This window comes from Pholcus phalangioides, unplaced genomic scaffold (genome assembly GCF_987345545.1).
Source record: "Pholcus phalangioides strain wild (caught in Gottingen) unplaced genomic scaffold, Ppha-v1.0 ptg000032l_1, whole genome shotgun sequence".
NCBI lineage: Eukaryota > Metazoa > Arthropoda > Arachnida > Araneae > Pholcidae > Pholcus > Pholcus phalangioides.
This window is the reverse complement of record NW_028301622.1, coordinates 2,959,724-2,985,632: the sequence shown is the minus strand read 5'-3', so window position 1 is coordinate 2,985,632 and position 25,909 is coordinate 2,959,724. Positions and strand designations below refer to the sequence as shown.

At 38.0% G+C, this 25,909-nt stretch overlaps 1 protein-coding gene across 1 annotated transcript in view; it reads right to left on the bottom strand.

Moving 5' to 3' along the window:
- Window positions 1–487: 487 nt before the first annotated feature.
- The window catches only part of LOC149066227 (uncharacterized), a 103,233-nt gene continuing 77,811 nt past the window's right edge, over window positions 488–25,909 (bottom strand). The window contains exons 2-3 of the mRNA XM_089253209.1: window positions 8,456–8,588; window positions 488–3,952 (exon numbers count right to left, since the gene is read on the bottom strand). Of these exons, the coding sequence (XP_089109335.1) occupies window positions 3,719–3,952; window positions 8,456–8,588 (367 nt within the window). The 3' untranslated portion in view covers window positions 488–3,718. The remainder of the gene's footprint in view (window positions 3,953–8,455; window positions 8,589–25,909) is intronic.

Here is a 25,909-nt window from a genome sequence, read left to right as displayed (position 1 = left end):
TAATGAATTATGGAGTGAAAGCTCGGATATATAGTTATTATCTGTGGTTATATGGAGGTAAGTCAATGTCACAAAAGTCAATTTCACTAGTATTCAAACTTTTGACGGTTAATTCGTCAATTTCTTCAATTAATTGCAGTTATGAACAACCCTCTTGTTGCTATTTTCATGCCATTCAAATTCGCTATTCTTGGAACTCGTATCTCTTCGCTGCACTTTGATCGCAGCCTAAGGCCGGAATTACACCATAAAAGTTTGATAAAATCCCTTTGTAAAACTTGAAAAATTAAGCCAATAAAGCTTATAGGTTACATTCGAGCAAATGCAACCCGTAATCTTATTGGTTGAATTTTTCAAATTTTATAAGTGAACTTTTAGAAAACTTTTATAGTTTATTCCCGTCCTAAGACGTGACATTAGACCATTTCATTTGTAGATGAAGAAAAACGTTATCAACTTTGTCAATGTGAAGCATAAATCACTCCAATCTTGTTTATTAATTCCAAATTTTATTACACACACAACCTGTAAACATTTATAACATTCATATAACGACAGCCAACTTTCCTAAAAATAAAATACATAATTTTCTCCTCATTTAACCCTCGCAGACCCTGATGCCAAAAATTTATTGGTTGTTTTTCCTCACTGTGTGTGTATATTTTTAACCCTGTCAAACCCTGTCTTGAAGGATTGTGTCAGTTTTAAGTTAGAAATATGCTAAATATGAACATTGGAGGCTCCCTGAAGTTTCCTCCTTCAGGAAGTTTTTAAGATGGCTTCAAGGAGATAGTACCTCCGGGGGAGAAAAAGGGATTTATTCAGTAAAATTTTGAAATTAAATTCAGGAAAAAATTGTATGTGAAGATGAATATACCCTGGATCATCGCAGCGGGAAAATATTTAAGGAAGTGAATTATTTCTCCACAAAAAAAAAATTGCATTCGAAAAAATAAAAATTTCTTGACATTTATGTTTTCAATGAATTTTTGAGTATCAAAAATACAAAAAACATTATGAATATTCCAAAAAATGAATGCTCGGGGTCTGAAAGGGTTAAGTAAACTGACAAGAAGTTCTTTTTGAAACAAAAATGACAGTCTGATAGAGTAAACATATGAGGAAAAACTGATAAATGATGAGACATATTTTACAGTCATGTTTAAAGAATTTCAAATAAAACTATGTGATTTACAGTTCTCAGATATTTGAAAAAATGAGATTATAGAGCGTCTTCAAAAGTTCTTCAAAATTTTCATGACTGGGAACAAGTGAAAATAGTTGAAATATTTCACGGTACGGCGGAAATGGGAGAATTAGTTTGTTACCGGCAAAATTATACTCAGAAAGCAGAAAAATAATATAATTTTCATACCGACAAAAAATACATAAACACGAGAAATAATTTAATTGTGAAAAAAAATGGAGGACTACTGGGAGGCTAAAGCAACTTCGGGGCTTAAATAGCCACGAAATTTCCAATATGACCCAAGCCTCGAATCTCTCTCAATTGTTGTTGTTTCACTGTTTTCAAATAACATTACATTATTTATTTATTTACCATATTTATCATATTTAATGTGATTGTGTCTGTTTTGAATTTATATGTTGTTTAGTCTCTCATTGCCAATTGATTCGTGGATTTTCAAAAACGAACAGCAATTTCAACAATAATTGGTGATTCTCTAGATCAGTCTTTCCCAACCGGTGTGCCCCGACACCCTAGGGTGCTACGGTATCAGCTAAGAACTGCTACGAGATATTATGAAAATATACAAAAAAGTATTACGGTCCACTTAAGGTCTTAAATTAAGTCGAATCAATTACTCTCGTGCATGACAGAACTATCGGAGATAAAAATATGTTCACTCTCTGGTTACAGTGTCAGCCCTTAGATGGGGCTAGCTGTCCATGTACGGCCCCTATTCAGAGCATATGAGCTCTAAAGAAAGAGGATTAGTTGGTTTTGTGATCTAGTGGTCCAGCAGCTCCAACCGGCTGGGTTTTACAGCTTTGAAGCGTGAATGCGAGCCAGTCTCCCATATGAAAATGTCTGCCCGCAGAGAGCAGGCAGACCTACAACACGATACTGACATAACATGAAAATTCAATCATTTCCATCTCTATTTCAGAAAATGGAAGTTAGATGGACGCACGAACACGAAACAAGCGCAGGTCGACAACATAAATACGTTAGGGGGCTACACATACACTCAGAACATACATTCCGGCATGTGCCGATTCGTTAGAAATCCCGTAGAGGAATGTGTACGAGGTGCATGTACGGTTTAATAATAGTAGTCTAGTGGTCTACGGCGCTCACCCGGCAAGTGAGAGGACGTAGATTCGATTCCCCACAAGGGCAGTTGAATTTTCTTTCTTGGATGTATCTTCACATCAAACCTTCGTAGTAATAGCGGAGAGTGACATCATCTTTGGAAAAGCTAAAAGCCCCCCCCCCCCCCCCCGTCAACAGTTATTAAGATTGCAAAATGCAATAAATATGTAATTTCCATCTTTTTACACTGGGAATTTCGACTGGGTTTCTCAGCATTTGATTTTGCAGAAAGTGCGGAGGAAATAGATTTCACTGCTTGCGAACGACATGAATTTATTTATCTTCGCAATGATTCCACGCTCAAAGGAAAGTTTACTTAGAGTTAGGCGTCGGTGACTGCTTTTTGGCGTCGTCTGCGAGAAGAGTATACTAATCTAATGAACAAACCAGTACGCACTTTTGCCCTTTCAACATCATATCTATGCAAGCCTTTTCTGCTATGGCGACAATAACATACAAAGAAATAAACTGCAAGACCTTGAGGACGATATGAGTGTTTCGTTGCCAACTGTAAGGCCTAATATCAAGTATCTGTGCATCGATGACAAGTTTCACATTAATGATTAATCGAACAAAACTTATATTGATGTATTTTTATTCAGTGACTTTTGTTGTAGTAAACTGTATTCACACAAGGAAGGGTACTCAAGTTTGTAATGTTATTCCGAAGGATGCAGCGAGCTTCAAAAGGTTGGGCAACACTGCTCCAGATCTTTAATATCCCGTTGTGGCGTGATGTCCTGATTTTGTCCCAACGAAACATGGTAAAACTACGAATAAAATTTTTGGAAGTTTGGCCACAGACGTCCACTTATGGAGATGTTTATTGGAATAGTATTCAAAGTTTGGCTATATTTATCTTATATTTCAATTGTTACGTACAATAATATTTTTCTATTTCATGCGGTAAGTGGCTGTCACAAGTAGAAACGAAATTCAAATTTCTCTTAATAGGTGGGGAAAAAAATATTCAAATGAATAAATATTACAGAAATTTTCTCATAAAAATAAAGCTCATCATTTAATAAATTAATGAGCATGATTTTGTGAAATTTATTTCCCTTTAAATAATTTATTCCGTTGAACATCATATTGTGATCGATATGTGAATTTTTTTTGTGAAGAAAATATCATCTGATGTACATAGTAATTATTTTTGAATATTTTTTGATCATTGGTACGACTACGAACTAATATGATGGAAGATTTATTATAAGTTTTTTTGGTTTTTTTTTTTTGGTGCCACCTCCAATAAACAAAAGCATATTCTTTATTGATCTTGGTGGTTTATTTTATACATGAAAATGATCTTTTTATAGTATTTATATAAGAAGCTCTCTCTCTCTCTCTCTTTCTTTCTCTCCGTAGTATGGCGAAGAATCAAACTATGCAACCTTCGTAATCTTGGTTCTCGACTTCCGACTTGATGTCTTCAGGTGGCGCCGATGTCTGATATGTCTTCTCGTTGTGATCCAACTTGACGACGAGATGATGTTTTTCCTGATGTGATGTCTGGCCTTCACCCGGCTGGGATCGCGATGCTTGTCTTCGGAAGCGGTGCATGTTTGTGCCGACCAGTATCAGGATTATGGCCGCGTAGAAGATTACCACGACCTTCGAAGAAATTGAAAAAATAAACACAAATAACTCTCGTATAAATTTGATAATTATTATATTTTTAGCTGGACTACTGTCGAGCACCGACAGCGCGGCTCCGAAACCATTGCCGAGGAAGACCATACTCAGTGCTCCGATTCTTTTGCGAATGCTGAAGACGAGCATTTTCGTGGTACTGCTCATAATTAACACTTATGGACCCCGAGCTCATAAGAAACTGCTGTGGAAGAGCATCCACCGGCAACCCGGTATTTTTGTTACTGCTGAGGACAATGTGCAGGAAGATCACCTATAGCCCTGGGCTTATACGAAACCGCTGAGGACAACCATTCCTAACGCTTCGGTTCCTATGCGATGTTAAGGGTGAGAATCAGCAGCAAATTTCGTGTACGTGTTTGCTCAGGATGATCATCCACAGCTCTCACCTGCGGTGTCACAGCAAAAATGTAATTCCCCGTTCGCTTCTTAAGCCCCGCTTACATTTGCAATATTTGCTGTAGCATTGGAAAGTCTAGCACCAGCTTGACACCTTTTTTTTCTACGAGGATAAAACCACCTAGGGAAAAAATGGAGAATATGAATTGCCCCTTGTTTGCTGGGGAAACTTGCAGGGTGTAACCTCCTTTCCTCCGGCGAATCGAACCGGCCGACCCACGTGATGCCTGACGACATCTAAAAAGTGGTTTTAAAATGCCGGTCCTCGTATTTACAATCCCTACTTTCTTAGTTACACAGGAAACAATTTCACGCCGGTGAGTGGTTACTGCAAGCATAAAAAGCTAGCAAGACATCACGAGAAGCGGAGTTTTGGGCAAAACTGAATTTCAAAGTTCATTAACGAAAAATGAAAGGATATTTTATTGAATCAGTAAATGATAGTTCGCGAGCCGTTATTATCATCTTCTGGATGCACGTGAACCGCATTTCATTAAATCAGAAACAAAAATGGAAACATTTTTTAGTAAATCAGTAAATCACAGCAAATATGGAAGAATGAGAAAAAATATGAATGGGTTTCAGACCGAATCGAACATATAGCCTTCGGTACATGGAGGGGCATTCTGGTCTGAGGCCACTGGTACTGGGCCAGACTGGACGTCGAATTCACTCTTTAACTGATTTGTCTACGTTACACGGGGATACGTCAAAAAGCATGCTAGCCCCGGCTGACAAAGTATCTAGTTGCGGCCTTGATACTAAGGGAAATTTTTTCCACATTTTAGACCAGCGATTCCCAACAGGAGGTAAGCGTACTCCCTGGGGTACGTGAGAGGCGTTAGGGGGTATGGGAAAAGAAAATGGCAATGGCGGTCACTCATCTAAAAAAAAGAACAAAATAATTTGAAAAGATTAAAAAGAGTTTCAAAAATAGATACAAGTTTTTGCTAATATTGTCAGATGTGATATTGACCTTTCTATCAGTAAAACCTTCTATGAAAGAGGTGTTGCGTCCGCTGGAAGGATTGACCTTCCTCCTCCCTCCCGCTCCTATGATCCGGATTCATGCATTCCTTTCTCTCGGCTCACTTTTCTTTGGCGTTTTAGATTTGAGTGTTGACGCATGCTTCGTTTGTGCATAAAAACGAAGAAAAATTAATTCGTGTTGTGTTTAACTTTTGTTGAGGGTGTTTGTATTGAGGCTGTGCGGGATATTCCCACAATTTTCTACGTCAATTTTTCTACCAAGCACCTACTACTCACGTGATTTACGCTATGGATCAGTGGTTAAACACTGGATCTGTGCAGAAGCGGGAGTTGACTGAAACACCAAAATGAAGCACTGTGCACCAGAGTTCTATTTTGAATCTGACAAAAGTGATTCTGTCAAAGCTACCGAGAGGTCTCCTACTACATTAGCTATCGTATGGCGAGAGGAGGAAAAAATCATACCAATGGTGAGAATTTAATTTCACTTGTTCATCAAAGATGCTGTCAGATGCATGGTTGCAAAGGGGAGTGCTCATGTAATGAGTTTAATACCTCTGTCAAATAACACGGTGTCTCGAAGAATATAGGACATGTCAGACGATGTTACGAGCAATCATAAGATTGTGAATTTTTTCCTATAAAAGTCGAAAAAAGTACCGACGTGTTTGTTTTTTTTTTGTTTTTCGCAATATTCTGCTCTACTTGAATTTGCCAAGTTCTTGAAGGAGAATTCGAAGAAAATCTTTTTATTTGTCACCCATTGAAGGGGTCGTAAGACTGTTAGGCTGGTATTACACTATAAAAGTTTGATAAAATTTATTTTATAAAACTTGAAAAATCTAACCAATACGCACATCTGTTACATTTGAATGAACTTATCTGATCCGCCTATTGCTTGCGTTTTTCAAGTTCTATAAACGAAATTTTATCAAACTTTTATAGTGTAATACCGGCCTTAAAAACCTATTTGAAGCAATCGATAGTTATTTCATTGAAAAGGAATTCATTGGTCAAAATGCGAGGCTCACCACAGATGGAAGAAAATCCACGGAAGGTTGCTACTTAGGCCTTCTTGCACGCGTAGCAAAAGTCGCCCCAAAATGGAATTGACTTAGCGCTGTATTCACAGACAGAGCCTTGCATCGAAACCTTTGCCTCCAAATTTGCGAAACGTTCTTGTTGAAATGGTAAAAGTTGTCAACTTTATCAAGGTGAAGCCTACCAACTCCAGGTTGTTCAAATTGTTGTGCGAAAATATGGACAGCCTTCACAACACTTTGCTATTGCACACCGAAGTTAGGTGGTTGTCCCGGGGTTAAGTCGAACTTCGGCACAAGGTAGCCCTTTCTTTGGAAGTGTTTGAAACATTTCACGATTTCTTGTCACAAACCGAGCTAAATTTAACAGTTGGTGATAAGATAATTGAGAGCACGTGGAAGAATTAAAATCTTCTTTTAAAAAATATTTTTTGAGCCGGAAATGGATGATCGGTGTACATCTAATCCTTTCAAACAAGGCTATTTGAACCGGCTTCATTGTCGATTCCAGAAAAGGAGAAATCACTAGAGCTATCATCAGAGTACCACTCTGAAGATCCTCTTCAATGGTGTAATGGTGAACCTAGTCAGTTTTTGGGCTTGTTGCGTAACGAATACGGTGAACTTTCCAGAAATGTCATAATGCTTTTGTTGCCGTTTGCGAGCACGGAGCTTGTTGAACAGGCGTTCTCTTCGTATACTTATATAAAAAATAAATAGCAAATTGAACACAGCACCATATTTGAGTTTATACTCTTTTGAGCCTAATTTTTTAAAACTTTGTAATTCAATACAGTCCCAAAAATATCACATTAATTTTTCTTTTTTCAAATCTTTGTGTTAATTTCAAGGAAACCGTTATTTTCCGGATATTATGCTGAGGTGAACTCGGAAAGAAAAGTCATCACGTCTCCGCCGGGACTCGAACCCAGGCCCTCTTGCATACCGGGCAAGCATGCTACCATGTACACCACTGGAGACACGTGACCCGCCTTCCTTATTTCACGCACTGTGGCGTGAGGCGCTGAAGTAGAGGCAGTAGCCTCTCTTAACTTCAGGAGATGGCGCCCGGGTGGGACGGTTTAGATAGATATAGATGGCTTTTTTCTCAGCCCGAGATATCAAGGAAACAGTTATTTTCCGAGTTCACCTCAGCATAATATCCGGAAAATAGCTGTTTCCTTCATATCTCGGGCTGAGAAGAAAGCCATCTATTATCTCTTTGTGTTAATTTGTTTGCTTCAAAAATAAAAAAACTACATAATGAGAAAATAGACCATTTAATTGAACATATACCTTTTTAGGGAAGTTTTCGGAATCTGTAATGGGTGAAACAGATTGGGGGGGGGGGGATGCCTGGAAGATTCGGTGTTACGGGTACGCGGAAATGAACCGAGCAAACTGGGGGTACGCGGACTGAAAAAGTTTGGGAACCGAACCGCTGTTTTAGACTGATTGAAGAAGAAAAATATGGTAAACAACCAGCACCAAAATTTCTCAAAATAAGTCTGGTTTCAAAGTCTTGAATCCTCGGTCATTTTGAGTTAGCTTCAACCTCTTCTCTTCAAACTAAAATATATACTTCGTAACAAAATCCAATTTCTAGTACAAGGAAACCTGAACAGAGATATATCTACGAACCACATTCATCCAAACTTTCTCGTAATGAATAACCACCCACTCTGTTCCAGCTGTTTGTTCCTAACGGAGATTCACTTACCCAAATTAATGAGGAAAGTAGAGCAGAGCATCTCATACAATCAACAATACCTGTGGAAAACGGAGACAAAGGGAGAGACAGCCACAGAATGCTCGATTCGTGCCTCCCGCTGCTCTAAGCATAATAGGATCCAACTAGCCGAGTAGATGCAAAGCTAAGCATAATGCATGGAGACAATAGTATATCTCTGTCAGAATATATGCGTCCAAAGTTCCGGTGGCACACTTCTAGCCTTTATCTATCTATCTTCAAGAAAAGTCGCTACTAAGGTATACGTGCAAACAAATACAGTGAGAGACTATAAAATTTACTTACCGTTACGTAAATGACAGCATCCGTGGACTGTTCTGGAAAGACGACTTTAACCGTCTGCTGAGGATTTTTTTCACGGACCGCTTTCAGTGCGCTCGGGACGACGGTGCCGTTGCACAGTCCACCCAGCATCATCCTGGAAATGTCGGAAAAGAGAAAGCGTAAGTACACGTGGAAGAATCGATTAATCATTTTCCGAACAAAGCGTTCTTCCGTGCTCCCCGGCACAGTAATTAACCCTCGTATCTGTCATTCTAAACTGCTATGGACGGATAAATTCTTTCTAATATGTGGATCAAGAGCGGTGTTTGACAGTCCCCCAACGGGGAAGTTGGCTTGAATCGTCTGACAGTTATAGAGCCCGTGCAGGCGTAGATATAACGACTACTAGATTGACCAGGCGTAGATATGACAGGTACTAACGACTACTATAATAACAACTACTTGACTGCGCATGCAGAGCTGCTTTGTGTTTGGGGCCATTCAAGTATTACGTAAGATTTTTAGCCATATTTGACCCCCCGTCAGCAAAATTTCGTCAGCAGCTTAGAATATTTCATATCTTCAAAAAGAGGTGGTTGATGACGTAAGCAACCTTCAAACCCCCCCTCCCCGTCATCAAAAGTCAGCAAATCCGAAACCCCCCCCCCCGATGTTGACGTAATACTTGAATGGCCCCTTTCCTGCAACCTAACCACGTGACGAGTGGAAAAAATAAATTCCTTGTTATTACATTGGACACTCCTGGATCGCTTGAATGCTTACGAAATCTTCCGAAAGGAGTCATTCAAGTATTACGTCAGCATCGAGGGTGGTTCCGATTTGTTGACTTTTGATGGGGAAGAGGGGTTCGGATGATGCTTACGTCATCAACCACCCTTTATTGAAACATGAAATATTCTTAATGGCATCTTACTCGGTGCGCCAAAATGGAGGAAAAACCTTTCGATAGTTTGTGGGCACCTGAATTAGCATTCTCCATATTGATAAGTCCTCTATACAGTCACTTTAGTGATCTCTAAATGTTTTGCGGATCCGAATGATCTGGAAATGTGTCCGTGCCGCTTAAGTTCTCTGAAACAGGGCCACATTTGGTCCGCGGGAGAAGAATTTATCAAATATAGCTTAGAGGGTGGGTGAAACGAATAGAAATTGATTATAATACCATATAAAGATATTTTCTTCCGAAATTTTAATTCTTTTAAAAATATTTTTTACATTAAAAACAATTTTTTTGTCGACGGGGGTGGGCACGACCTCCCCTCCGCCGCGTATTTCTCTGATCCCACCAATATGCGTTAGGAGGCAGGGTGGGGGGGGGGGGCAGAGCTGATGACGAAATTTTGCTGACAAGTGGGGGGGGGGGGCGGAGGATGAAAAATGGCTAAAAATTTGCTGGCGTAATACTTGAACGGCCCCAAAGGACAAAATGCAAATGTGTTGTTGAAAGCGATAGAAGATTTATCAAATACAAATACAAATACAACGCCACAACAGGCAAATTGCCCAACGAGGTGGCTGACTTAAGAACATCATGGATCCCCGAGCCCTTTTTTACCCTACCTACGAGCCCTACCTACTACTGCTACACCACACATGCACCCCGCCCACAACCCCCCGCGGAACCCCCCAACGAATCGGTACATGCGGGAATGTGTGTGTACGTGTAGTGAAACCTGACGTGAAGTTTGTTCCTGTGTAATGCTTGTTATGTGTCGTGCTGCCATCTGCCACCAGTTTTTTTCTAACTATGAGTGAAGTGTTATGATTGAATGATTTATCGTTGTAAGGCTGTTGCTCTCTGTGGCGAGACTTTTTAACGGGGAGATCGGCTCGCATTTGCGCCTTGAAGTTGGAAACCACAGAAAACCAGCTTCAGCCGACCACCACTGTGGGGTTCGAACCCGGATCCTCGCATCGCGAGTCCGTCACTATAACCACTCGACCACCACAGTGGCAAAGGGGATAATAATACCTTTCATATACGAAAGCCACATTTTTTCCTCGAATATATATTGATTTTTAGTCAATTATTAAATGTTTCACTATATTACACTTTTCACTCGATATATTGTTTCTAAATGAGTACGTTTTTGGCCTTTTTAATGACTAGAGAAATGCGTAATTTATGTAAATTAGATGTCCATCATCATCTTGCTTCATATTTCACACAAATAACATTTCAATTACTATTAATATTTTTAAAATTGATTATATTAGAAATTTTTCGACGAAATATGATTTTGGCGTCATTTGGCGATTTTTTTTTTTTTTTCACGTCTCGTTTTCAGAATAAAAATTGTCCAATCCATTTGGAACAAATTTGTAAGAAATAGTTTCGTAAATATACAAATTGAATTTTGTACGATTCATGAGTGTGCCCTGTGAGTTTTTTATGACTTTTCAAACACATTTATTTCAGGTAGTTGTAAATTATTTAAAATTTATGTGAAAAGTGTTCAAGTGGGATCTTGCGCAAAAACAAACGACCTCTTCCCACAAAAATCTTCTTATTGAATTAAAAGAATATCAAACTATGAGTAGAGAATATTTTTTTAGTTATTGCTGCTGATTTTGTTTTGGAATCTACGTGTATAAGTAAGTATATTTTAAGCTTCGATTCTCAAAAACGAGTTATGATGAGTATTTTATACATAAAATGTTCTGTTGAGCTAAGAAGGAGACGTTTCCAAAAAGGAAATCGTATTATAAAATCCTATATTTTGAACTTCTACCTATTTAACCAAAGAAAAATTAATAACATTGTAAATAAGAACTCTCTATCAAGCAAGAATAGCGTTACTTTATACATTTTGATTTGCTGTTCTGCCACCTAACCCATACATGCCAACCTTGGAACTAAGCATCTCCGTGGTGGCAATGCTCAACCCTGAAATCACCCCCCCCCCCACTACAATTTTTTTTTTTTTTTTTTGAAATTCAAATCAATTGTCTTCAACTTTGGCAAAAAAATTGTGAATCTGACATTTTGTATCAAACTAGCAGTGCTACCAGCCACACTGCCCAGGTTTGCTCCATACATTGGGAACTGTTTGCGAACCAAGGTAATACACGTAGACATTCCAAAAGTCATTGTTGCTCGATAGTTTTTTGACCCAATCGTGCATTTGCCAGCTCTGACGATTCTTTTAAAGTAGCCTATCGTTTAAGTTGAGACCCATTTCGTACAAATACAAAATTTGGCGCAGATTATTATGAAATTTTAGACTTGTTTATAGAGAACGTACACACACACACAGAAAATCAGTTTTATAAATAAAGATGTCGAGTTTTTCGTTTTGTGTGCAACGCTATCTGTGAGTGAAATTTGAACTTTTATTATAGGCCATGATATGTTATCTTAGTGCAAACCGCACCTTTTTATGTCAGAGTTGGTTTATTTTCCATTAATTTGATATTTATTCTTTGGAAAAGCGGATCTTGATTGACGTCATTTTGTGCTCGATAGGATAAAGGAATTAAAAGAAATCCTTCAACAGAAGAAATTTAAAAAAAACACGATTTTCCGTAGTTCCGTGTTTTATAGTAAAATCCGTAGAAAAAAACTACGGAAATTCCGTAGTAGCGAGAAAGTATGACCTAAGCATACATATATACTACTCACCCTGCGTTACAAGAAAGGTGTCACCAAATACGGATCGCGTGAAGAACACGCGCCTGTTAAGCCTCAGTCCCACGCACAGAGTAAGAATAACATAGAGAGCGCGCGAGGGGTTACAATGTGAAGCAAAGATCCGGAGTCACGTGACTCCGGTCAAAAGGCTGGTCAGGGAATCTCGCTTTCAATGCTTTCCTTATGGCTATTCGTATGACGATCTACACGCGCTGTCTTATTTTTGATTAGAATGGTCAACACTTGCGCAGCTTTCGGATGTTCCGAACGGTTTAGGAAAGGGGGACCAGTATCCTTTCACAAGGGAATACTTTTTTGCTTATTCCCCTTCTTAAAAATTAAAAATTGGAATATTAAATTGACGATTCAATGGATTTCTGACGTAGTCTCAGTTTTTAACGATTCCATTTTGGATTTAATTCAATTAAAGTTCCAAGTTTTGGTAAAATTCAAATGTCATGAGCCATTATTAAATGTTTTAATGGAATTTTTGGTAATAAATGATTGAAGTAATGAGTTTTATTAACTTTTAACTGGAATATACGTCTCCGCAAGATTTGGCGAGCTAGTGAGTTTATTCGAGTTTCGCTCAACTTGAAGAAAATATGCTTTTCAGAATGAGGAATTTATGGCAAATATTTTATTTAAATAGAATGTAATGAAAACTCACCCTCTAGACAATGGCAGTTTTGCATAAAAATGTATAACTACCTCTAAAAATAATATTTTCACCTCTCTTCACGCTTGAGATAAAACTATTACAGAAAAGAAATTTTTTTATTGATTAATTTGTGTTTGTGTTGTATGTGTGAAATTGCCCTCAAACAAGAAAAATCAATTAATTAATTGATTAATTAATATTCAGTCAATATCTTTATTAGGACCGTCTGAGTTAAGATCTGAAGTCACTATGTGTATCTCAGATGTTAACTTGAAGAAAGAATCATTCTAAAAACTACTTAATGCCTAAAAATAATGAAGATTCACATATGTATACTTCTGAAGCGAAGAGGTTACACATATGTCACATGTAACATACATTTACGTACTCTAAATTATTACATATATATACGCTACACGAAATTTCATTTCTTATAATTTAGAAAAGTACTGACAATGAGGTATTGCAATTTTCTTGAAAAATTCATTTTATTCCTGAAATATTATTATAATATAATATTACATTTTTGTGTGATAAGGTTATAAAAGGTTTTTCACGGTTGTTGGAAATGAAACTTTTACTTATTTAAATATTTCATGACTGAATATGGTACGAGTGTGAATGTGTTACATTACATAACATAATATGATGCATTATAATTATATACTCAAAATAAATGTTTGATTAGAGTAATTTTAATGTTCTTAGAAGATAATTTTTATGTTTTAATAACCCCTAGTTAAAATAAATTTTCGAAATTAAAAGTGGCAAAGTGAATGAGAAGAGAATATTTGAAAATATAAATGAAATAGGCTGTATATATAAGAGATAGGTTATATAATAAGATTCAAAAACTCAAAAGTTATTAGGAATTATCCCTTTTGGAAAATAAAACAATTTCGTTTTTCAATATTTGTTTATATTATATAGAATTGATTTTTTTTTCGAATCCCTCATTCCCTAAATATTTTACAAAAGAATGAATGAAATTCATTGCAGAAATGACGGAAAGTTTTCATCAACTCGATCGAGTCAAATTTCGTTACAACAACATCCTAGCATTAACACGAAATCACTATGTTCTGCGAAAACGAGACAAATGTAATAGCGCAGAACCTGTTCTTCCCCCGACAATACTGCTCATCTTTTCTTCACGTTCACAAGTTTTATGAATAGCGTGCGCGGTCTATTTATATCTTTAGTCTATGGTCCCACGAGAGTGGACTAGGGGACCCTTGGTAAGATAATTAAAGTTAAAGATAATAAAAGTCTTTGTCAGGGTCCGCGGTCGCCTCGGGCCTCGGGAAAGCAATAATTTTTATGGCTTTCAATACAAAGGCAGTGGAACGAGTGTCTTCCTTTGTGAATGACCGAACAAGTACGGGTTACTTCACGCCGGCTGTGGTTTTTGCGGTTTATGTCTGACAAAGACTTTTATTAACTTTTATTATCTTACCAAGGGTCCCCTAGCCCACTCTCGTGGGATTGAGGCTTTATTCAATTCGTCAAGTGGGGTGTGCGAGCTTCAAAATTAAAGGGACTTAACAATAGGGATAAGCACTCAATTATAATCGTATGTCTATGCGTGTAAAGTTCGGTTTGAAAGTGAAATTATCCAAGAAGTGACAAAGAAATTCAGTGATTTATGGTCGAATGGCATCAGTGAATTAGAGAAAACTAACATCGTTTCTTGATGTCTTTTAATGCCGCAATCTTTACTTCCCAACGGTGATAGAGCATAGGCGGATACAGAGGAAATGCCCTACCCCTCTGTTCAATAAAGCAATTGCATTACAGTAGAGCATCGGTTATGGTTTTGTGTGTTTAATATCACTGTTATATCAATATCTGTTTCTTTGTTTCGTATTGTGCTTATGACACCGGTACATTTTTTTCCCCGATAATGATCGGTTATCCGAACACCCCCCCCCCTCCCCAGTCACAATCGTTTCGGATAATCGATGCTCTACTGTATTATCACAGGCGGAAAGACATCCTCCTCCAGTTAGATGAGCCTGTTTCCGCTTGTGTCATAGAACCTGGGAAGACATTGGTTTGATTGATTTATAAGTGACTTACCCAAGCAACAGCATGAAATCATACGGATGTAGAAATTGGATTTATGGCTGAATGACGTCAGTCATACAGGAAAACTTGACGTAGTTTTGACATCATTTAATGTTGTTTATAAATTTTCCTACAGTGACAGAGTCTGAATCGATTTTGGTTTGAGAATGTGTTTTCCCAAGAAGTAATGTAGAAATTTGATGTTTTTTGGTTGAATAACATCAGTCAGTCATGAAAACTCAAAGTCGTTTTGACGTCACTTAGTGTCGTGAATTATCCAATGGATATAGAGCCCGGGCAGAGTTCAGTTTGAATATGTTTTTATCCAAGTAATAACGTATGAATTTTATGGTTTTGGTCGAATGTCATCAATCAATCAGGGAAGATTTAACGTCATTTTATGATGTATTTTAATGTCTTAAATTTGTCGACGGGGGCAGAACAGAGTTTGGTTTGGAACACTCCACACCCGAGCAGTAGCCCGAAGTCATGTATGACGTAAAAATTTGGTGATGATTGGTCGAATGACGTCAATTATTCAGGAAAAATTGACATCGTTTTAACGTCTTTCAATGTCTTAAATTTTTCAGCGGAGATATAGTGCTTGGGCTGGTCGTTTTAGGAAGTGTATTTACCGAAGCAATAGCACAAAGCAGTCATATAATGTTGGTAATACAGTCATATAGTAACTTGGTATTCGTTGATCGGATGACGTAAGTCACGAAAACGTGACGTCGTTTCGGCGTATTTAAATGACATAAATTTCTCAAAGGCGGTAGAATATGGGCAGAAATAGTGTGGAAGTGTTACCCAAGCAGTAGCACAAAGTCATACTTAACGTAGAGATTCGGTGGTTTTTTGTCGAATGACACATCAGTCAGGCATGGATCCCCAAATTCGAGTGTCGTAAATTTTCAAACGGTGACAGAGATTGGGCAAAGCTCGATTTGAAAGTGTCTTTTGTCGTAGAAGTAACGTAGGAGTTTTTTTGGTTTTTGATAATAATCATTTACAGTATTACATATCTCAAAATAACCTTATTTATTGTGCATTGCGTCTACTTTGGTAGCTGCCAACGCTTTTCATGATCAGGGCCCCTCATGAACTTTCACCATCGGGTGCCTAATATAAATGCCGTATCGCCAACCAAGTATTTATCGAAATACAAAATTGATTCCAATTCAAAATGAGAAAGTACCGAAAACACTCCCGAAATGAAAATCCGAAATCCATATATACCAATGTCTACTAGACTAGAATCGGATATAACGTAGAAAAAAAAAAATTACCAATCCCATAATTGGAAATACAATTTACTTAAGCCTTTCGAACATACATCGACATGAAAGACCACTAATGGAGATGGATATGCGATATATTTTCTCCGTTTTTCCACTTCATTATCTGCTCATATTGCGATAATAATAGAAGTAGTATTACTACTAAATAATAATAATTCCGGCTATGCGAGTAGTGGATTGGAACGTTCGCAAATATTATCGACCGAAATGCTCGTTCTTATTACTATTTGCTCGGCAAATAAATGTTCGAACTTCCCCTTCGGTAAAGTGATTTCTCTCTCTCTCTCTCTTTCGCAATATTGGATAGTGGTGGCAAATCGTGGGAAAATCTCGGATAAAGCGGGAAATAGTTAATCGCGATCAATCCCTTTTCTTTTTTGATTCCGGATTTTCTTCGGATGTTTTCGCTCCGATTCTCATCGTTTCTTATACAACAACACCAGAGATGCTCGATCAGACCTTGCTTGATACACCAGCACTGACAGAATTCGCAGCTGGAAGAATTCTATGTGTCTACACGTAAATATTGCAGTTAGCTGTCCGAGAAAATGCCGATAAGAAACAGACGGTCTCGCTTTCTCGCTCGTTGTTTCCTTCGAATTAAAACGCCGCGTTTAATTTCGAAATGAATCTCAAGAATTCCGAGAGTTCTGCAATAACTGGAATTAATAAATGAGCGTAGAAATGTCTGATACTAAAAATCTATTAATGGTTGGGAAACATGTCATATATTATAACATCAAGTAAACAAATTCATAACAATTTTTCGGATAATTCATGGGTGTCGTTTCCAAGAGACGCAAAAGAACTTCTGGGCCACGTGAAAACTTTGCTTTCTTTATGTTCAGGTGAAGTTATACGATCCGTTTGATTAGTTGTTAACCAGGGAATTCCGTTATAAAGTCGAATACCGTTATAGCGAAAATCTCGTTTTCACGAACACTTTTCTAATCCCCCAGATAAGTTCACATAGGAACAATGTACGAACCTGGAATTCCTTTATAACGACATTTCGTTACAACGAAGTGAGTCCTCTGGTCTCTTGGAGTTCGTTATAACGGGATTCGACTGTATGTCAAAATACACGGCACAATTCGAAAGGGTCCCGTTCATTTTTCTATGAACACCCCAAAGTAAATTTACTTCGGGCTATCATTTGGGTATCAGTTTTTTTTTTTTTGCCCATGGCTTCCCTTTAGACCATTTTTTGTTACTTGTGGCCAACCGGTCTTATTGGAAGCCCCTCCTCTAGGAGAGACACTTTCTGCTTCTAGGATTGATTTTTTTTATTTCAAAAAATTATAGTGAACAAATATTTTATAAGGAAAAGGTAGGGGCTAGAGTTTCGTGACCTTCCGTCTAGTTTAGTGTTTCTCAATCTTTCTGAAAACAAGGACCAGTAAAATGTCTGAAATAATTTGACGGACCACTCGTGTCCCGTATTACGGGACGTACTTGCAATTTTCGTTGTCCTCATTTAATTTATACATTTGTTCAACGATACTTATTTGAATACATAATTCTTACTGAAGTCGTAACACACACACACAGCGTTTTTGTAATATAAATTATATATTATGATAATTATGGGAAAAATTATAAATTTTCATCTCAGATAGTTGTTAAGTTTAACATTATTTTTGCACTTTTTTTAGCAATTTTAATTACGATCGGTGATTGTACCTACTTTTGGCAATGCTGTTTGATGACAATTGGCGATATCTCATATATTTAGGATCCCAGTTTACCGTATTTTTTTGAATGAAATATGGTCATGAGATCATCTGGATATTTTTCGTCACGTACAATGCATTTTTGTTGATGCTAAATTTTGTAGATAACTGCAATTTGTAGTAACCTTCTATTTCCACAACAAATTTTGCAATAATTAGCAAATTGCAGTTAAAACAATTAATTTTAATTTTTTTTGCAAAATTTAGTCATGTCCCGTATTTAAGTTCGAAATTTCCTGTATTCTCCTCGATGATGTCTGGTGAACCTAAGTTTAAATGTATAATTTTATTTGAACCCACATTTAGATATTACTAATATCAATTACAACGGTTGGATTATTTTATCAAGTCTGCCTGCGGACCATAGATTGAGAAACGCTGGTCTAGTTAGAGTTTTATGCAGGGCCGTCTCAACACCATGTGCCTCTAGAAAAAGGTGATGGTCTGTGGCCCGGTAGAAAACTGGAATAAACAGCTTACATATTAACATACAGGGTGGTCATAAATAAATTGACACTACTCAGATGTATGTACCACCCATTCGGATGGAGGTATTCTGAAGAAACTTGGTACATGAGGTATTTGAACAATGGGGAAAATAAACATTCAATAAAAAAAATATAGTTCAGTTTTGACCACCAGGTGAATAAGTGACGCTTTTGTATCGCAGCTATCTTTTTCCCATGGTCCGAATAGCGCATATACCAAGTTTCCATGAAATATGTCCATCACAACGGACGTTACAGAGTAGTTTTCAGAGTAGTGTTAGTATAATTAAGGTTAGTAGTGTCAGTTGGATTATACTGACACTACTCTGACCTTTGTAGCGCTCGCTGTGGTGGAATTTCATTGAAACTTTGTATATACGTTATTTGTGTGGACCATGTGGGATAAAAAAGGTAACTGCGATAAAAAAGCACTACTTTTTTTCACCTGGTAGTCAAAATATTGAACTGTAATTTTTATTGAATATTTATTTTCCCCCCATGGTTCATATATCCTATGTACCAAGTTTCATCAAATTACCTCCATCAGAATGGGCGCTACATACGTCTGAGTAGTGTCAGTTTATTTACAACCACCCATATTTCCTCAATATCATACTCACAGGGGCGTAGCCAGAAATTTCGTTCGGGGGGGGACCACTTTCATTTCGGGGGGGGACCAAAGTGACAGAACAATGGATTTGGCCATCTTTTTACCTTTTTTCGGTCATTTTCTCACATTTCGGGGGGGGGACCAGACCCCCAAGTCCCCCCCCCCCTGGCTACGCCCTTGCATACTCACCCGTGACTCATTTAGAATAGCCCACGACCACGTAGAGATCGACGTGACCTTAAATTAGGAAACACTGCTTCCTCCATCACCATATTTTAATTAAATAATCTACCGTACTCTCTTTAGAAATGTTTTTGTCAAAATGATTTTTGAGACAACATATATGATTTTTCTAGCCTCAAAACCAGCTGTATTTTAAGAAATAATTTTAAAAATCCCGAATTTAAGAGCTCATAGTAGTTGTGATCGATGCTTTGGAAAACGAAAGCGAAAACGAAAGTGAAAAACTAAAAAATAATCACTCAAAACTCACGTGAACAATGTAATAATACTAAAAAAACCGTCAACGAATAAGGCAAATACTCCAAAATTCCTAATGCATTTCGACACGATATGGGTGGCGTCTTCAGAGGATAACAGTATCACGCTAACAAAGTTTTCCACTTGGATTCAGCACCAAATCTTCAATCTCGATTGCTCAGCGGAACGAATATAACAATTGATAAACAACAAAAATACGTTGATTCAAATTTCAGGGAACGAGAGTTTTCCACAAAGTGAAATCCACGGACGATTTAGACTTTTACGAAGGGGCATACATCCGTGCCTTCAAAAATTAATTAGTAAACGACAGTGAATCAACACCACCAATCGCATGGCCAAGTCTTAAATTCATTACGAGTGGGAATTTAAAAAAAAAATTGAATAGAGAGACCAATCGGATAGCTCCATTTCGCAAGCAGCCAATCAGGTTGTTGCAAAAGACTTACACGCAGTCGCTTCGCTTCGTTCTTGATACGACGTTTGACTTGAACAGACGTATTGTTTTTCTCCGTTCCGCTGAGCAACCGAGATTGAAAATTTGGTACTCAATCCAAGTGGGAAACTCGGTCGGCGTGATACTCATCCTCTGAACACGACACCCATTGCGTGTCGAAATGCATTAGGAATTTTTGAATATTTTCTGGTATTTGCCTTATTCTTTGACGGCTTTTTTGAGTATTATTAGGCAAAGTCACCTACTCTTCCGAATGTAATAATAGCGAAAAAAATCCACACACACACATAAATCGCATTACGCTGACGTATAAATAAAGCAAATAATCGGAGCAAACGTATATTTATTAAACACCACCTCTTCTCTCGAATTCAGACTTTAAAACTCCGTAATTAGTAAAGAGTAGTTCAAGTTGTCGGGTGTTCGAGTTAAGTACGCCTCGTTATTTATCTGCTAAACACGTGTTTAAAAGACAACTTGAACTCGAGAACACACTCCCCAGGAAGAATTTTCCACAATTTTAAAGCCGGCTCCTGAGCAATCCTCCAGGTTTTACCACGAACCGGGAAGAGTCTTAACGAATGTAATATTGACATAGTGAAGAGTCTGCAAAGGATAGAAACGCACGTCACTTTCTAGGAGAGGTTTTCTGGCGTTAATTTGCTTCATCGCCGTCCTCATTTCCATACTTAGTTAATCCTCGTGTTTCGCGACTCGAACTAAACCTAATTGCTCTCTCGTGAGCTTCTCTTGAGCTACTTTTACTCACACACACACACACACTCTCTCTCTCTCTCTCTCCATCTGAGAATGAATTCTCGTCAGCTCGTAAATAGCTTGAGGCTCGACCTTCTTCTAAAAGAAATAACTAGACATTAGAAATTTTCGCATGACGGTATCTGTTTTGCGTTATTGATGTGATAAGTGTGGCAAAAATCACGCGATGAATCTTCTGGGAATACACCGTGTCTGATTGGACACGAATACAATGAGGAAATGTTTTTCGAATTGCTCCGAAATAGCATTGTATTTCGGGTTTATACGCTCTCGTGGCGTTAAAGATGTGCAATTAAATTAATGAATGAATACACTGAGAAAATCGAGCGCTGTTTCGTGGGAAAAGAAAAATTTTCAATTCTAGCTGTTTTGTGTGTGTGTGTGTGTGTGTGTGTGTGTATATGAATAATTAAAAATCTTTCGAAATAGTGGATATTTAAAGGATCGGGAGTGAAGTATTGGGTACGGACTGAAAAAAAAAGTTATTTTTGTGAAATTTGCTGGAAATGAGTTTCATTCCTGTGAAATCCAAAACCAAATATTCCCTTAGTATAAGTGGAAAACACATTAGTTGTAATTTATGGTGAAGAGAGCGATAGCATTTTTTTAAATTATTTAACAGTCTGTAGACACTCATGTATTTACAGATACAGTGCATGCAGCTCAACGTGATCACATCACATTAATTATTTTTTATCAGTTCCTCAAAATTTTGAAGAGAAATGATGGATTGTTGTGAAAAAAAAATTTAGGTAAAATCTTAATACAAATACAAATATACAAATACAACGCCACAACAGGCAAAATGCCCAACGAGGTGGCTGATAAAAAGATGCCCATAAAAATATGGATGTCATATGCAATTATTTTTGCTGCATATGCTGATGTCATATGCTGTTTATTTTGTTTAAATGCAATTATTTTTGCTAAAAAACTCCCAATACTCGAAAGTTACAGGAATAATGCAATAATAAAAAAAAATCGACTCACTTAAATCGCATTACGTTGATGTGTATAAATGTAGCAAACATATTCAGTAACCACCACCTCTTCCCTCGAATATAGTCCTTAAAACTTGGTAATTAGTAACGAGCAGTTTAAGTCGTCGGGTGTTCGACTTAAGCACTTCTCCTTAATCAGAAGCTGAGCAGTGTTTAAATGACAACTTGAACTCAAGAACACACTCCCGAGGAAGAATTTTCCGCACTTTCAAAGCCGGCTCCTGAACAATCCTCTGGGTTTTATCGCGAACCGGGAAGAGTCTTAACGAATGTAATATTGACATAGTAAAGAGTCTGCAAAAGGTAGAAGCGGACGTCACTTTCGAGGGGAAGTATTTTGGCGTTAATTTGCTTCATCGCCGTTCTCATTTCCATATTTAGTAAATCCCCGTGTTTCGCGACTCGAACTAAACCTAATTGCTCTCTCGTGCTCTCTCTTTTAGCTATTTTTACTCTCTCTCTCTCCATCCAAGAATGAATTCTCGTCCAATCGTGATTAGCTTGAGGCTCGACCTTCTAAAAGAAATAACTAGACATTAGAAATCCCCCCATGGCGGTTGCTGTTTTGCGTTATTGATGCGATAAGTGTGGGAAAAACCATGAAACGAAACTTCTGGAACTACACCTTGCCTAATTGGACACGAATACAATGGAAGAGCGTTTTTCGAATTGCTCCGAAATGGTATTGGATTTGAGATTTATACGCTCTCGTGGCGTTAAAGATGCACAATTTAATGAATGGATGGACCGCGAGAATCGGCAACAACGTGTGTTTCTCGTGGGAAAAGGAAATTTTTCAATTCTGTTCGTTCATAAATATTCAAGAATCTTCCGGAGTGAATAATTTGATGATCGGAAGAGTGCAGTATCGCTCGGGAATGAAAATCAATTCTTATGTTTCTGGGAAAAGTAGCTGGAAATAGGTTTCACTTCAATGAAATTCCACATGGGAAATGTTCCCGTAATACGGATGGAAAACGATTAAACAAGTGAAAAACACATTAATTGTAAAGTGTGGTTAAGAAAGCGATATATCTTTTATTATTTACGCTAGGGTATTTACAGATATAACACTAATACAATGAAGCCTCCTATAATGGAAATTACAGGTCAGTGAACAAAATTTTCGGTCCACAGTTATCGGGGTGTTCCGTGCGGGATCTGATTATAACAGTGGTCTTCAATGTGCGGTCATATGACCTCCCATTTGTGCTCTTGAAATATTCTAAAGGCCAGAAAATCAGATAAAAGGGAAATAACGTCAAATGGTGAATGGAGTCACAGAGATCTGTGAAGAGGTAAAGCTTTCAAGTGAGTATATAGCGTGACTACTTTCAGAATCTAGCGGAGTTGTCCATATAAAAATAGCCCGGGAGGCAGTGACGCTTTTGGGTCACATTTTACACCGACTGTGATTTGTGTAACAATAGTTAGCTAATTTATAGGTAATGTTAAAAATTTAATTCAGCTTTCGTGACCGTGGTAGGTATAGGCGGAAGTGTGTTCAGAACATGTTAAAAAAAGTTAAAAAATTATCATATTTTACACCGGCTGAAAATTTATTAACATGTTATTTGGATTATTTGATGATGTTTTTAGGTATTCAGCTAGTATTCTGAGGATGGGTTATAATTCAGCTGCTCGTTTGTTTATGTAAAAAAACACGTTTTTGTAATGATATTTTACACCGTATGAAAATCGAACACGAGATAGTTATTTACAGAATCATCTGCTTGTGCTACAGAATTTATATATACAGTCGAATCCCGTTTTAACGAATACCGTTATAGCGGAAATCTCGTTTTAGCGAACACTTTTCTAATCCCCTCACAGATAAGTTCACATAGGAACAATGCTAAAACCTGGAATTCCTTTATAACGAAGTTTCATTATAAGGAAGTGATTTCTCCGGTCTCTTGAAGTTCCTTATAACGGGATTCGACTGTATATATTTAAAAAAGAAATTAATCAAGAAAATAATGTTCAGCTGGCTAGGTAGTGGTGGAAAGAGTTTCCACCCCGGAAGATACCGGGTGGCGCTGGAATATAAGTTGGCGCGGAACCACTTCATAGCCTCAGCTGATCTCGTCTTTGTCTTTTAATATATCTGTAGTACTTTTTTTTTTTTTTGATGATGTGGCACATGTTCTTTGGCAAAGTGCGGCTTTGACTGTCGCGCCCGCATGTTTCTCCTCGGGTGGGGGGTGGGGGTGGACCGTTTGGGGATGCGGGGGGCTGCAGGGAGGGTGGGAATGGGTGTCGGCGGTCGGGTGGCTTCGTGCGTGGTCGGGAGTGGCGCGTCGGTTGGGGCCCTTGTTGCGAGGCGTCCGTGTTTCTCTTGGTGGGGTAGTGTCCCCGTCCTGTGGCGGGTTCTCTCTCGTGTCCGCGGTGGAGGTTCGTGGGGTTGGTCGGGGGTCTCCCTTCGCGGGGCGTGTTGGGGAGTTGTGGGCAGCGCCGGCGGGGCTGAGGGGGGATTGCGCCCGCGGTGCTGTCCTGGGGGTCTATTACGCTCACGTCGTTATACAACGAGGTCGTTAGTGACGTCACGCCCTTAACGCAAATTCTCAACGAGCCTCATAACGCAAATCTCAGCGACCATTGTCAAAAACTTGATTTTTCTCAGCAACCCGGGGTATGTCGTTATCTATTTTACGAAAAACACCCTGGTCCGAGAGTTGCGTTAGCTCCGAAAGGGATGGACCAATCGGATAATTTTTTCCGCTGCTGATAATCATCATCACTATCAACGAGTGCTGCAGCACGTGCGTTATTATTATTTTATTTACTCGTGCGCGTTGGTTGTCCCTAATTTTCTAAGCTACATTTTTTTTAATTCATCCGGATTCTTTTTACTTTCATCAAATATTTGAGAAAAAGGTAGGCTATACACGCACATGATATTGGCGCGGGGAAATTTTCTAAATTATTACGTTTAAAAAATGATTTTCTATTGAAGTTCAATGATATGAATTTGCAAAACGACTATCAAAAATATCATCATCATCATATATTACCATGTTTTTAACACATTTAATCTACCGTCTTGATATTAAGTCGAAATCAAGACCAAGTAACCTTTTATTTACATCATCAATTAGACAATTGGTTTCCTTGTGTCACACATGAGAATGAAGTGCCACTAAATTTACACTGCTGTTGACATCTTTTTTATACTCCGATCAGAAAATGCACTCAAGGATTAGAAAAAATTTATTTTTTGATTAATAAAATTTACTTTGATTTTTTATATTGTTCTTAGTGCGCAGAGTATAGTGTGTGTGTGTAATGGTGTTTACTGCATTACGCTTCTGTGTACTGCACAGAAAGTAACAATACTTAATTGATATATATTACAAAATATCAATGTTATTAAACGAATTAAGAAGGGGAAAATCTGGAGACGTTTAAATATTGACGTCGATTTTGAACGAGATGTAAAAAAAATATTATAGTGAATTTCAAAATGTCTTGAAAACATCGCGGTAGAGAGATTTACCAGTTAAATAATATTCTTATATTGAGATGAGTTTAAGATTAGAATAAAGGCATTTACATGCAAGATTTAAAAAAAAAAAACCCGTTTTGTAGAGTGATTTATGTTTGTACCGAGTATAATAATTTATAACGATTTACCACTATGAATAATTTTTTCCAATCAGTATGTGTACAGATAACATTTTAAACGATAATGCTGTCTCTAAATCATGTTACTAAATTAAGGAACGTAATTCAGAGAATTATTATTCATTATAATGAACAATTTGATAAATTAATAATGAATGAATAATTTCCAATTCTAACTAATTTGTCTCCGTTGCTCTCACCTTCATCGAAAAATGTACGCGCGAGCGGCCATGTTTATTTCCGTAACGCGAACATAACGAGTGGTCTCCGGTTCTCGTTAGTTAACGTTTTACGCAGCGATGTCGATAACGAAAATCGCTAGTAACGATGTGAGAAAAATCAACCTTTAGCGATGGTGACGTAAATCTATCCCACAATGCACCGCAAACCCCAAACACGTTTGAAACGCGGGCATAACGACATGAGCGTAATAGACCCCCTGGCTTGTCGAGCGGTGATGTGCCCTGGGATTAGATGGTTTGGGTGTGGGGGTGTGGTTGTGCTGCTTGGGGGTTGGCGGGATGTTGGTCCCGGCCGGGTGTGCTTTCCCGGCCGGCTTGCTGGTTTGAGTTTTTTTCCGGCACGCCGACGATCTCACGATCA